The sequence below is a fragment of the Calypte anna genome, chromosome 4A (genome assembly GCF_003957555.1).
Source record: "Calypte anna isolate BGI_N300 chromosome 4A, bCalAnn1_v1.p, whole genome shotgun sequence".
Classification (NCBI taxonomy): domain Eukaryota; kingdom Metazoa; phylum Chordata; class Aves; order Apodiformes; family Trochilidae; genus Calypte; species Calypte anna.
In genome coordinates, this window is record NC_044248.1 from 40,889,963 (window position 1) to 40,902,596 (window position 12,634).

General features: G+C 41.8%; 1 protein-coding gene across 1 annotated transcript in view; it reads left to right on the plus strand.

Moving 5' to 3' along the window:
- The window catches only part of ELOVL6 (ELOVL fatty acid elongase 6), a 63,519-nt gene that overhangs the window by 38,724 nt on the left and 12,161 nt on the right, over positions 1–12,634 (plus strand). The window contains exon 2 of the mRNA XM_030449524.1: positions 6,739–6,870. Within this exon, the coding sequence (XP_030305384.1) occupies positions 6,739–6,870 (132 nt within the window). The remainder of the gene's footprint in view (positions 1–6,738; positions 6,871–12,634) is intronic.

Sequence of the window (12,634 nt, forward strand, 5' to 3'; positions counted from 1 at the left end):
GCAGTGAAAAAAGCATAGCTTGGCTATTTAAATAAAATTTGTGAGTCACTTCAGACATCTTCCTGGATCTGAAAGGCCGTCTGCTGATGTACTCCTTTAAGTGTATGGAATTTCATAACCATTGATTGATTTGATCAGATAAAGCTGATCAAATGAGTGGGGCAGTACAGACATCTTGTTATTTTCATCTTACATCACATACCTCCACTACCATCTTCATTAATCACTTTCAGGGGAGATGTGGGTACAAATAGAATGACTCCAACTGGGAGAGATGTAGGTCAGTAGTCCCAAAGTTCAGTGGATGTTGCTTACTAGCTCCAGGTTTTTATTGTGGAGGCCAGGGGTTTAAATTTACATTGATGAAATTAAAAGTGAAAGTCCTGTAGTTTTTCATCAGAACAGCAGTGCTCCTGACCTACATTATCTTGAAAGTGGAGGAAATCTGAGGCAGAGCCAGAGACAAAGCTGATCTGCCTTCAGCGATGCCAAAATTTTGGTGAGGTGGTTTCAAAACCCAAAGTTTTGGAAGTTCTTTTCATTCAAGGGTTAGTTTTCTCTGGTGATGTTGCTTGTATGTGTGATTGCAGGTTTCAGATTATTTGGGGGTTGTGGTTTGTCCCATTAAGCCTCTATGAGGCTTATAAAGAACAAGGAACTTCATATACTTCAGAGCTGAGTTTGCCTCTTCTATCAGGAAAAAAAAAAAAAAAAAGACCCTGAATTTTAGCCCGAGAGACTGAGAAGGGTTTTCACACCCTTTTTCATACATACAGAATATGGGATTTTTAAATAAGCACCAGAGAAGAAGTAACTTTGTTGTGGCTACCAGCCACCACTTGTGAGCCATGGACATGGGTGTGCTGTGTGATTTACACTGGTGAAGGTTAAAGCACTTTAAATAGTCTCTTAAATTAGGAAATTCAAGTATAAACACAAGTGAGTTTTGCTTTCCTTGCGAGCTGGGAGAAAGCAGTAAGAAGAGGGCCTTATCTTTCATCCTATTGAGCATCCTGGTTTTCTTTTCTTTTGGTTTTCTTTTCAGTAAAATATATTTTTAAAATATAACTAAATTAAAATCCTGATAAAGAAGGCCAAGAGAAACACTGGAGAGCCTGAAATTGCTTTTTTACTTGCCAGAAGCACTCTGCTCTGGCAACTGTAATGTAAGGGGTTTTTTTCCTGTTGTCATTCCTTCACAGCACATGAAGATGTGGTAATGAATTTAGGGATGAACTCTGCCTGCACAAAGTAAAATACATCTTCATTTAAAAAAAAGTTTTGAAAACCCTGTAGAATGTAAGTAGAGGGTGATGATACTGCCTCACATTACTACTCCCCTGCTGAATGCTGTTTTGACCATAGTCCTGTGTTATGTGATCAAGAATAGTTAAAATATCTATAATAAGGTTGTCCTTTGTGCATTTCTATAAGGATTTTCCTCATTTATTAAAGAAAATTACATGGAAATATTAAGTTTATAGCAGGCATCTCTATCTCAGCTTACTCATTAACATCAGAGAGCTCCACAACAGTGACTCAGCTGCTGTTTTCAGGGGAAAAAACCAACAGTGCACCTGGGCTGAAACCACTTTCTTCAGCAGCACTGCAAAATTCAGGGCTATTTCACTTTGCATCAGAGAAGCCAGGATGTCTCTGCCTGTGAGGTTTACCTTCAGGCTTTAGCCACTTGTTTGAGGATGCTGTGGTAATTCTTAGGCTTTCCATATTTTATAACTAACACACTTCTGGGCAACTCAGGATTTCCTACTCCTCAGCAGTCTGTTTATCTCTCTGGATTATTTTGCTGCCCCTTTCTGTATTCTGCTTTCCTGCCTGAGGCTTGATGAGTGATCTCTCCCTGTTGCTCCTTGGTGCCTGCGTGGGCTTTCCTGGCAAAGATTCCCTGGCTTTGACCAAGGAGAAGCTTTGTTCCTGGTGGGGTGGGTTTCCTCTGTCTTTATCACCCCAGTTTCTGCCTTCTGCTTCCCAGTTACACTTCTCCTTTTCTTCTTTCCTGTCCCTATTCCTCAGCTCTAGGGCAGACCTAACAAAGCTTTTCAGCTTCTAAAAAGCACATCAGTGCCCAGAGCTTCATCACTCCTCAAAAAAACCCAAAACATATCACCTCTCTTTGGTTTACACAGTGCAGAGGAAGAAACAAAACCCATGGGATGTGTGGTCCAGGGGATGATAATGCCTCTTGTCCCTGCTCTGGGATTTTTGGAAGTGTTACCAAAGCTCTGTGCCCAGTGTGGGTATCCCGAGTCCATTGGGTGCAAGAAGCATTCCTCCAAGGGCTTAAGCAGAGAAAGAAATAAGGAAATAATGTGCAGGGTTCAGACAGTTCTGCCAGGAAACAATAGTTGAGCCTTTGCTTTTCTTTCCAATACTGAAGTTATGCAGAATTAAGGACCCTTAGCAATTGTTTTGAATCTACTCCTCTTGTAATATCCCTCCTCCCCATGCTGCTTCTCTCCCAGCTCCAAGCCTCCTTCCTTTCCTGGCTGGTCCTGTTTCCACATCCATCTCTTGGCTGCCATTCCCCCTCATTTGTTCCCATCCCTACCATGCTTCCTTTCTCTTCTATTTTTCCCATCATGTCACCTGCTTCTGCCTGTCCCCTTGCCTCATGATATGGCCATCTCTCTGCTAGCCCCAAACTCTTCTCTGCAGTTCCTGAATTAACCCCCAACCCAAGAAGAACATTTTATACATTCTCTAGAAAACTCCCCTGCTTCCCTTCTGGGGAAAGGAGCTGGCAACTTTTAATGGGGAAAGATGGAGTTGTGTTCAGTAGTGACAGTACTTAGTCCCTCAAGTCTGAAAATGTAGGAAGGTGGGAGACAACTGTGAGAAACAGAAATGCCAGAAAAATGTGAAGGATTTGGCAGCCCTGTCTTTATGTCTACTTTGTTACCCTGCAGAACAGGATTGAAGACAAACACATGAGTGTGCTAATGCTGGAGTTATTGGATGTGATTCGGCTACTGAATTTCTTTGGGGGACTTTACATTTTTTTTTCTTTTTTAATTTAATGTGGTTTTTTTGTTGTTGTTGCTTTGCTTTATCTAGTCTCTCTCCAGATAATAGTACTGAAAAGTTACAGTGCTGTAGAACAACTCTGAAGCTACTTTTAAAAACACATTTTGTTTTAGCTTCTTTTGGATAAAAGCAGATCTAATTCATTGCTGTCAGGTGCCATTGCTTTGTGTCACTAGCCCAGGAAACAGGATGTAGTTACGAATATTGCAGGAAAATCCATCATAAAAACACTTTCAGGAAACTGGTTAATACCAGTAATGCAGTTAAACAGGTTATGCTTAGAGTACATACCTCTGCAACCCCTTTATATCACCTGGACTGCCCAGTCCTTTTAAGCATTATCATGCTGCAGAGGGGAAAATTCCAGGTCCTCTAGATGCAAAGAATAAAAGTTGCCTGCAGGTGTCAAAAAAAAGAGAGGTGATTTCAAAATCAGCCTAAACCTTATTCAATATCATGTTTAATTCTGCGAGGAGATAATATTGCTGCATCCCTCCTTGCCTGAAACTGCTCACAGCTGCTCTCTGTGTGTACGGCCACATCTTCCCATATCTGCCACTGCCAACACAAAGCTCTCTGCTGGGGGAATACCATTTACCATTGCTGACCTCATTACAAAGCTTTTAAAAAGTGTCCTAAAATTTATCTGTCCTAATTAGTAGAATATTAAACTCATTAGACTGACTGAACTCACTAAAATAGTCTCAGTAGTAAGAAGCCAAATGAAATATTACTTGGTGTAAATATATGGAATAGCTTGCCCAAGAAGAATTGAGTCAGGCAGAGCACAAACCTGAGCTGCTAACTCATTCAGCTTGGGTTTTTTTTTGTTTTTGTTTTCCTTGAGCTGGAACTGAAATCAAACCATTATAAGTTGATGTCTTGGCTGTATTTAATCCAGAACTGAAGTGCTTCCTGCCTGCTTGCCTTGCCACAAAATATCTCTTAGCTGCTGCTCTTAAATCTTGACCTCCCCCTGGGCCAGCCAGCAGAGCCCATGTCCTGTGGGTGCCTGCATAGGTGGGTGCATGGGGTGACATTCTTTTCCCTGGCCCTGAGATGCTTCCTGTGATGCTGGGGATGTCACCCTGCACTGCTCTCAGTTGCTTTGGAGTTCCATGCACCAGTGCAAGACAGACCAGTGCAATCCCAGACCATGCCTGTTGCAGGAGGGGTGCCCACTGCACTGCCATGAGCTGCCAAGCTCCCTCCTTTGGGGTCCCTGTGGGTGCCCTGGTTGGAGTGGCCACCCATGTGTCCCTCGTGCTTTGGGTGCTCTGCAAGACCAGGTTTTGGTGGGAAAAAAAACCTCTCCCCATGGCCTGGGACAACCAGGAGGGTGCAGCAGACCAAGGCACAGCCCATCACACTCCAGCTGCCTTCCCATGCCCAGGCTGCTCGGGGATGCTGGTGCTGTAGAAGCTGCAGAGGGAAAAATCTGGGAACACAGACCACCTCACATGGAGAGTCTGCTTCTGTCCCACAGCCTGTAAATATTAACAGGCTGTTCAGTATGAGCAAGTTTGAGGTGGTTCATTCCCTACCCAGACTGGTTAACAACTATTTACTGACCTCCTGCCAAACTAAACTGCAATCACCCTGCCCACTGTGTTAATTCTGCCCCTTCCCTGACTGGGAAACTGAAGAACATAGAAGTGAAAAGGAATGGCTTTTTTTTTATTTTATTACCAGATGAATAAGGGCCAAAGCTCTGTGGTTTTCAAGACCTTCTTGTGATAAACATTGCCATAGCAATTGGGCCATCTCTCTAAACAAGGTGAGGGAGCACCAGCTCTGTGGTCATCTTGGTCTTCCTGGGGCATGGTTCCAGTGCAGATGCAGAAGCTCCCCCAGGGGAGGCTCCAGGTCCTCATTCCTCAGTGCAAAGCTCCAGTCAGGTACAGCTTCTCAGAGCTATAAACATATCAACAGAAACAGAGGAGTTTCTCAGCTGGCAGAAAATGGCATCCAGCTGCAAACACACATGTCTCTTTGGACTTTGCTTTTACTTGGCTTTTAGACTGATATAAAACTCATTTATCTCCAGTGAAGGCTGCATGTGCTTTCTTCATCCACCCACCAGAAGTGCTGCTGCAGAATTTCTTAGTTCTTGTGGACCTCATAAGAAATTTCTTCTTCTTTGAGGAGCTTGTGATCCAGGCACTGGATCCAGGTACACTCTGTGCTGTGCTGCACACACTTCTGGGCTTTCAGAACCATTCTGTGCTGACCATTCCCCTTGCCCTGGGGTACCCTCAGCCACCTAATCCCAATGGAAGAGCCCGGAGATGGCATCTGCTTGCACCAATACTTGTCTTTTTCTTGAGGTGAAGTAACATCCTAGCATATAAATATTCAATGGAAAATCTTACTAAAACTTGGAAGAGCACAATGTGAGAGAACCTCACTCCTCGTGGGAATTCCACTCAGCATCCTGTGCACTGACCACAGGTCTGTCAGCTTGGGCTTCCCAGTGGTAGAAGGAATGTAGGATCTTTTAGCTTGTTGCCATCTTTTCTGGGATATTAACACATCTTTTATGTCTTTCTTTTTCCAAAATGAACCAGCACCTCCCACTGTAGAGCCATGGCCCACTGATATTTGTGTATATAATTACAGATTTTCTAGATAAAACCTGTTCCTAAATGTACACCCATCCAGTAGAACCACCATTAATGCTGTATATCCTGAATTCTGACTCTTTGTAATACTGTGATGTGTGGGAAGGAATCCCAGGCTGAATCTATTTTCGAGCTCTCATGGTTGATTTGCAACGAATTATAGTAGCAGAGTTCAAATGTTTTCTGATTATTGCTGAGCTGGACAACCATCAGGCAGTTTAAAAAATGAAACTTGCATTTCTAAGAGTGTTGTTGAGGCTCCCAAACAAAGCCCTGCTTGGCTTTTCAGCAGATTCCCTGGATTGCCTGGACAGTCACCCACAGGCAGGGCTTGTGCCACAGGGCGATGCCACCAAGTTCCTGCTCAACAGAGCTATTGACCCCCATCTTGCTGGTTTTCTGCTTTTCATGAGACTCTTAGTGTTGTGATGCAGTTTTCAAAGTGCCCTCTTGGAGAAAACCAATGGGAAACTAAATTACCAGGTAGCAAGAAGCCTGCAGGAAACCAAGTACAATAGGAAAGTGAGAAACGTGCCACGAAACTTCCTAGAGAGTTGGTCAGTGCCCCAAGCCTGCCAGTGTTTAAGAGGAATTTGGGCAATGCCCTTGGTAACGTGGTTTAATTTGGTCAGTCCTTAATTGTTGAGGCATTTGGACAATTGCTGTAAGTCCCTCCCAACTGAAATAATCTGGTCTAAAAGTTTATTACCTGGTTCAAGTGTCAGCTGTGTTGTTCTTGCAGCAGCACATCTGGGCTCTACAACATCGATTCTGTTCCTCACAGGAGTTCTGCCTTCAGAAACTGGGGGAGAAAGGGAGCCAAATTTGGCTGTGCTTTCTCAGGAGAACTTCCCCAGGGTCAGTTCTGCATCTGCCTGGACCTGGCCTTCTGTGCAGGCATTAGGTTCATGCACTAATGATAATCTCAGCTGAGCTGCAGGAGTGTCTTTAAAAGAGTTTCCTTTCAGGGAAATGCACAAGCCCTTAGCAGTTCCGTCCAGATGTGACTCTGCTGTGTGTCTCATACAAATTAAATATTTGACAGGTGGGTTTTTTTTGTTTTGTTTTGCAGGAAGAAATCATTCCTGTTTTCAGCTCTCTATGCTGCCTTTATATTTGGTGGTCGGCACCTAATGAACAAACGAGCAAAATTTGAACTGAGGAAACCACTAGTGCTCTGGTCCCTGAGCCTTGCTGTCTTCAGGTAGGCATTTCTTAACACCAATTGCCTTTGACAGTAGTCTGTGAAAGTGTTTGGGGTTCTTCAGGTACAACAGCACTGTTAATGTGACAACAAACTCTTTAGTTCTGCTTTTCGTGGTGATGTTCTCATCATTGAAATTATCCTCTTTGGCTTGCCAGATCATGCAGCATTTAAAGAGATGAGAAATCAATAACCTACTTGAAGAACAAAGGTGGAAATAAAATAAGGACATGAGAAAAAGCACTTAGAATTGCAATAAATTCACCATACAAGCTACAAATGGAAATAAAGACATTAAGATGTTAGTTTTGTTCTCACTTACTAGTTACTGGTACATTTATATGCATACATGGATTATGTCAAGATCCTGATCTCCATTACAGTGAGGTAAACCTAAAGCTTTGATGACAGGTAAATTAGGCCACTGTCATTGAAACCAGAATCTGGCTCCCAGTTCCATGGCACTGGTTCCATTGCAAAACAGTTGTGAATGTAGAAAAAAAAGGAGAGTTTTTAGTCATGCACATCTCTCTGGCTATGTGTTGGCTCTGAATCACTGAGTGTGGGCAAAGTCAGGCTCAGATTCTTGATAGCTGCTGACATCAGGGGTAAAAATGACTATCCTGGATTCCATTTTATCTGCTTAATATGCTATTTTTTTATGAGGCTAAAGATAAACAAGTGAATGGACAAATTATAAACACACAGGCTTTTGGTACAATCAAATAATAACAGTACACAGAAGACCTGAGGCTTATCCTTCATTTCAGTGCCTATTGGGAACGTAAGTTATAGTTCACAGCATAGAAACCATTTACAAATCATTATCAAACACTGATATCTGTGTCTTTTTCTAATAAGAATATATTAATTAACCATTATATTAGTTCATAAGTTGGTGTACTGAGCAGCTGTGAATGGTGCATGTTTTTTCTCAGAAAGGGGATAGTTTGAGAGAAAGAAAGAAATTTTCTACAAAGAAGAATTAAGCAAGAAATGAGAAGTTTTCTTTCTTTTGTGCCTTTTGCTTTTCCTCCAAAATTATTCTGGGACACTGACTCTTTCTAAAACTCTGTCAGGGGAAAATAAATTTAATTCTACGCTAGGACGTGCTAGTAGAAGCAGCTTTATGTTGACTTGGTTTTAAAAATTCATCAATACCTCTAAAAAAATCCTCAGTCCTAGTGCAGAAAAAACTTTGAGCAGGCTGCATAACTTTGAGAGCAAGTTCCAACACTCTGAAATTTCATAATTTTCATCTGGTTGCATTTGGTGCTGTACTTCTGGCTGTGTGTCTGACACGGTTTTGCTGTTAGGGTCCTGTAAGCAATTGCCATCATTTGTTCTAGAAACTGCTGAGTTTCAGCAGCTTTTGAATTTGTGATCCACATCATTTGTGGATATGTTTGTGAAGTGATTTGTAGGCAGCTGGATCCCAAAATGCATATTCCAATTACACTTTCATATTGCTTGTAGCTAGCAGAACTTTGCTGCTTACACACTCACATAACTTGGTGTTTCATTTACGTATGCTTGGCCTGCAAGACATTTCCACTTCTTCTGAAGGTCAATTCATGTAGATTTAGATGCCAGTGGTCTGCCTGTACCTTTGCTATGGACCCAGGAAGATGTGCCTTTAACTTTAAAAAGGCTTCCACTTTGGCTTTCTAGGATGCTAAGATGCTGTGAGTTTTATGATAACTTGCAGAACTTCTAAGTAATGTATTTCTCTTTTATCAGTAGTGAGGAATCAAAACTTGCCTGGAGAGTCCTCAGTATTTTGCCTCAAGGTTAGGATGAGGCTTTTTTTCTGGAGTTCTTGTTTTTATTCCCTTCTAGCACTCCTTCCATTTTACCTGCTCCAAATATTCTCAGAAATAGTAACACTTAGCAGAGGCTGGAAAGATGCATTTTGGGCTTTAAAAAAAAAAAGGAACTTGCCTGCCAGACAATGATGCTTTCCTTCTTTAGAATGTATCCTGTCTGCCTTGTTCTTGCCAAAATCATTTAAATGTGGTAGCAGCTACAGCAGGAAACTTGTCAGGCTTATAAATAAAGAAAACAACTCCACCACCCTACTGAGCTTGCTGAGCATTCAGGAGTTTGGTCAAGAGTGAGTTTTGTGTCAACACTGGCAGCCAGCAGGATTTGTGAGGCATAAAAGCAGTTTTATTTCCCTTTGGAAGCCTCAGCTAGTTTTGAACATTTTGTCTCTGGAATTAAGTTACCACTTCTCAGTGAAAACTTCAGTGGGAGCAGTGAGTTGCTTTTCACTTGGAAACCACTGCCAACACATCATCTAAAATCTTCTCCTGAGAAATGAGTTGGGGATATTTTTCTTGGGTTGGGTTTGCTGTTTTGCTGACTTGTTTCAATTTATTGTTGTCTGAAGTGTTTTCAGTCTTCTGTTATATTTTTTTTTCCCTACACTTCTAAGTGGTTTTGCCCAGCCTGGTTATGTAGCAAGGTCCTGGGGCAGCTCTGTGCTGCTCATTGGCAGTGGGAACACTGCTGTTAGGAAGCTGATAAAGAAGTTAATTTTTCAATCTCCTAAAACCCCGAGGTAACTGTTGCTGCTTCACCTACACATCAAAGTGAGAGGCAGCCCTGGATTTCTGAATATATCCTGGGGTTAAAAATTAGCAAAACCACATTGAATCTGAGTTGCCAGTTTTGTATTCGTGCCACCTTGAACAGAAAGTGAGGCTTATTACCCAAATTTTTCACTTGGAGTATAACAAAAGTGTCATGCTGGCATCCCTAGAAATCAGCAAAGCTGAGAGCAGGGCTCTTAGAGAAGAACATGAAGTCATTAGTTCATGTTTTCACTACATCTCAGCTGGATTTTTGTAATTCCCCAGAGTCTGTGTATGGGTAGCATCATTACCAAGGAGCTTAAATCTGTATTTGATCACCTCATCTTCGCACAAGACACCAGCATGACATTATTTTCACTTACTCTGCATCCCTAAGGGGCTGCCAGCAGAAGTCTCAGGGTGAAGGCACTAGTTAGTAATGGTGAAAAGTTATCTTCCCTAAGGAATACTGGCACATTGCTGTGGGAGAGGAAGAAGGAAGACATGGAATGTGATGCAGTGGTTTGCAGGCAGGATGGACCATGAGTGGTGCAGGGAGAGGAGGGATTTCTCTTTGTCTAGCCAGGCCACATGACTATAATGCAGTTATCATCACTTGAGATCTCTTGGATTCTTGTCCAAATTCAGCAGTGGTGGAAATCAGTCAAGGCAGGGTTCCCAAATGTCTTTCTTCCTTTCAAAGTAGTAGAACTGGTAGCAAACATAGCTGGGAGGTCACTAGCTACTTGCCACAACCAGACCCTCAAAAGCAAAGTATCCCAATAGCTACAGGTCATATTTAAAAAACAAAAGTCACTATGATTCTATGGATTTCTTAAATAACAGATATTAGAAACAACTTAGTGTTTTAGAGCAAATGTTGAAGGCTGAATGAATATTGGGAATTAAAAAAGATGGGATAGAAGACAAAAATCCCTTGAATGAGACTATAGTTTAAGAAGAAAAAATTTCTCTGTAATCTGAACTCTGGTCACAAAAGAGAAATATAAACAGCATTATTATACTATGTCAATTTATACAATGCAAAACAAATGCTAGCTGGTATTAAAAAACCAGTATAAATGTGATAAAAATTATAGGCTAGGAGCAATAAAATACAGTGAAGATGTATCTCCAATACGTACCTTATTTATTTTAAGAAGAGCATCCCGTGACAAGTATCTTTATCCTCAGAACTGTAATGGATGCAGTGTGACAAAATGCTCTGCCCATTCTGTTCTGAAAACTCCCCTCATTGTTCACTCTGCTGTTACAGCTGTGGACTCAGATGTGTCCATCGAAGTCATTTTGAATTTAAACTGGTTTTACTGTTTTTACCTAGTCAGGCCTAATTAAAAGTCAGCAAAAGGATTCACTGTAATACCTGGCTGATGCTACTTTACAGGAGATACAGATAGGACTGGCTGAAAATTTCTACAAAAATCCTCCTATCTTCAAAAGCTCTTTTTTTTTCTGCCTCTTTGCTTGTTTGTTTGCCTTTACTGCTGGAAAACCAAGCGTATTAGCAAAGTCAATTCAGTACATTGTTTGGAAAGCACTCGTTTTGACCCTGTTCCCTCTCCACTCTCACAATCAATGAGAGATTGATTCATCAATCTCTTTTTGTGCCCTTGAATTATACCTTTTGCATGAGCTCCCCTGACCTGTCCCACGGGAGCCCTCACAGGGCACCGCTCGGCATCAATGTCCCACTCCAAGCAGAGCCTCCCAAAGAGTGAGACTTTTCCTCTCCATTTTAAATGGGGAGCAGACTGAAAAATGTATTTGAGGAATAAAGAACATCTGTCTGGTGGCTTAAGAAGGGAACTGCACTAGAGGGAAAGTAGATAATTCATTCAGAAGAAATCAAAGCTCCCATCTGTTCCGCTTCTGCGTTTTACTCAGCCTCGGTGCTTGGTGTGTGGGGCTGGCATTAGGTGTAGGAATCCCCAGGGAACAGAAAATCTCCATGTGTTTTCTTCTGAGTGAGTCCCTAACAGCTTGTGCTTGTTGGAGACGGAGGGAAATAACCAGGGAGAGGTGTTGACTTGCATGAGCTGTCAAATCCAACCTTGCATCTTAGACCCAACGTGTTAGTGACCAACAGGCAGGCAGCTGGTGAGCTGTGGTGAAGAGTTTAAATTCTTCTAAACAAACCTGCATCCTCCTGCCTGTACCATTCAGCATCCTCCTTAGGCTGATGAATAAGTAAGTAAAATATATCTATTATTTACCAGCTGTAGGCAAAACTCTGAGATCTGAACTTCTGGAGACACTTGCAGGACAACTGCCCTGGGGAGGAGAGTGTGAAAAAGGAAGATAATTACCTGTGGTTTCTATTAAATTTATGGATCTGAGCAGCTCGTTACAGCTGTATGATAACTTCTTGAAGCCTTCTTTGTTCTGTCAAACACAGTCTTTTCCTGTAACTTAGATTTTGCTTGCTCTGTAATCTCCTGTTTTACAGCTTTAGTGATGCCTGGCTCCATTGGCTGGCTTGATTCTCTGCTAAATCTTTTACTTTATTACTTTTTGGCTTTATTTGCCTAGGATAATTTCAAACCCCTGAATACATACATTGCAGTGCTACACATGGCAGCTGCTCTGCCAACTTGATACATTTGATCCTGCAAGAATCTTTAATTTATCCAGGAGAAATACATACACCACCTTTTTTGACCATTTAAATCAGTGCAATATTACAGATACTCTAACATTTTCTTGAGGTAATGTTGAGTGCTAAGAATAATTTCAGTAATGACACAGGAAAAAGTGCAGATGCCCCTGCAGCATTCATGAAGGCCTCCTTCAGAGGTACACTGTGCTTGTGGATCCTTATGGGCTACTTTAGACATCCTTAGGTGGATTTTGCACCAAAGACAGGCTTAAGTTGAAAATCAATTTATTTTTTTCTTTTCTTTTAGCCACAGCCCAAACTTGCTATGCTAAATATTTAAAAACTAGGAAATATTTCTTGATAGAGAAACATCTCACAAAATATACAGACAAGGTGCCAGGGATCTTCAGCAGCAACAGAAGTCCAGTAATTATTTAGTGGTGTAGGAGTGAGTTACTGTTTAAGAAACAAGAGATTTCATCAAGAAATAGTGTTCCTGCATGTTCTTACCCTCCATGTGCCAATAATCAGGGAGCAGCATCAGCTAACAGCACGCTGAGGAGGGCAAGAC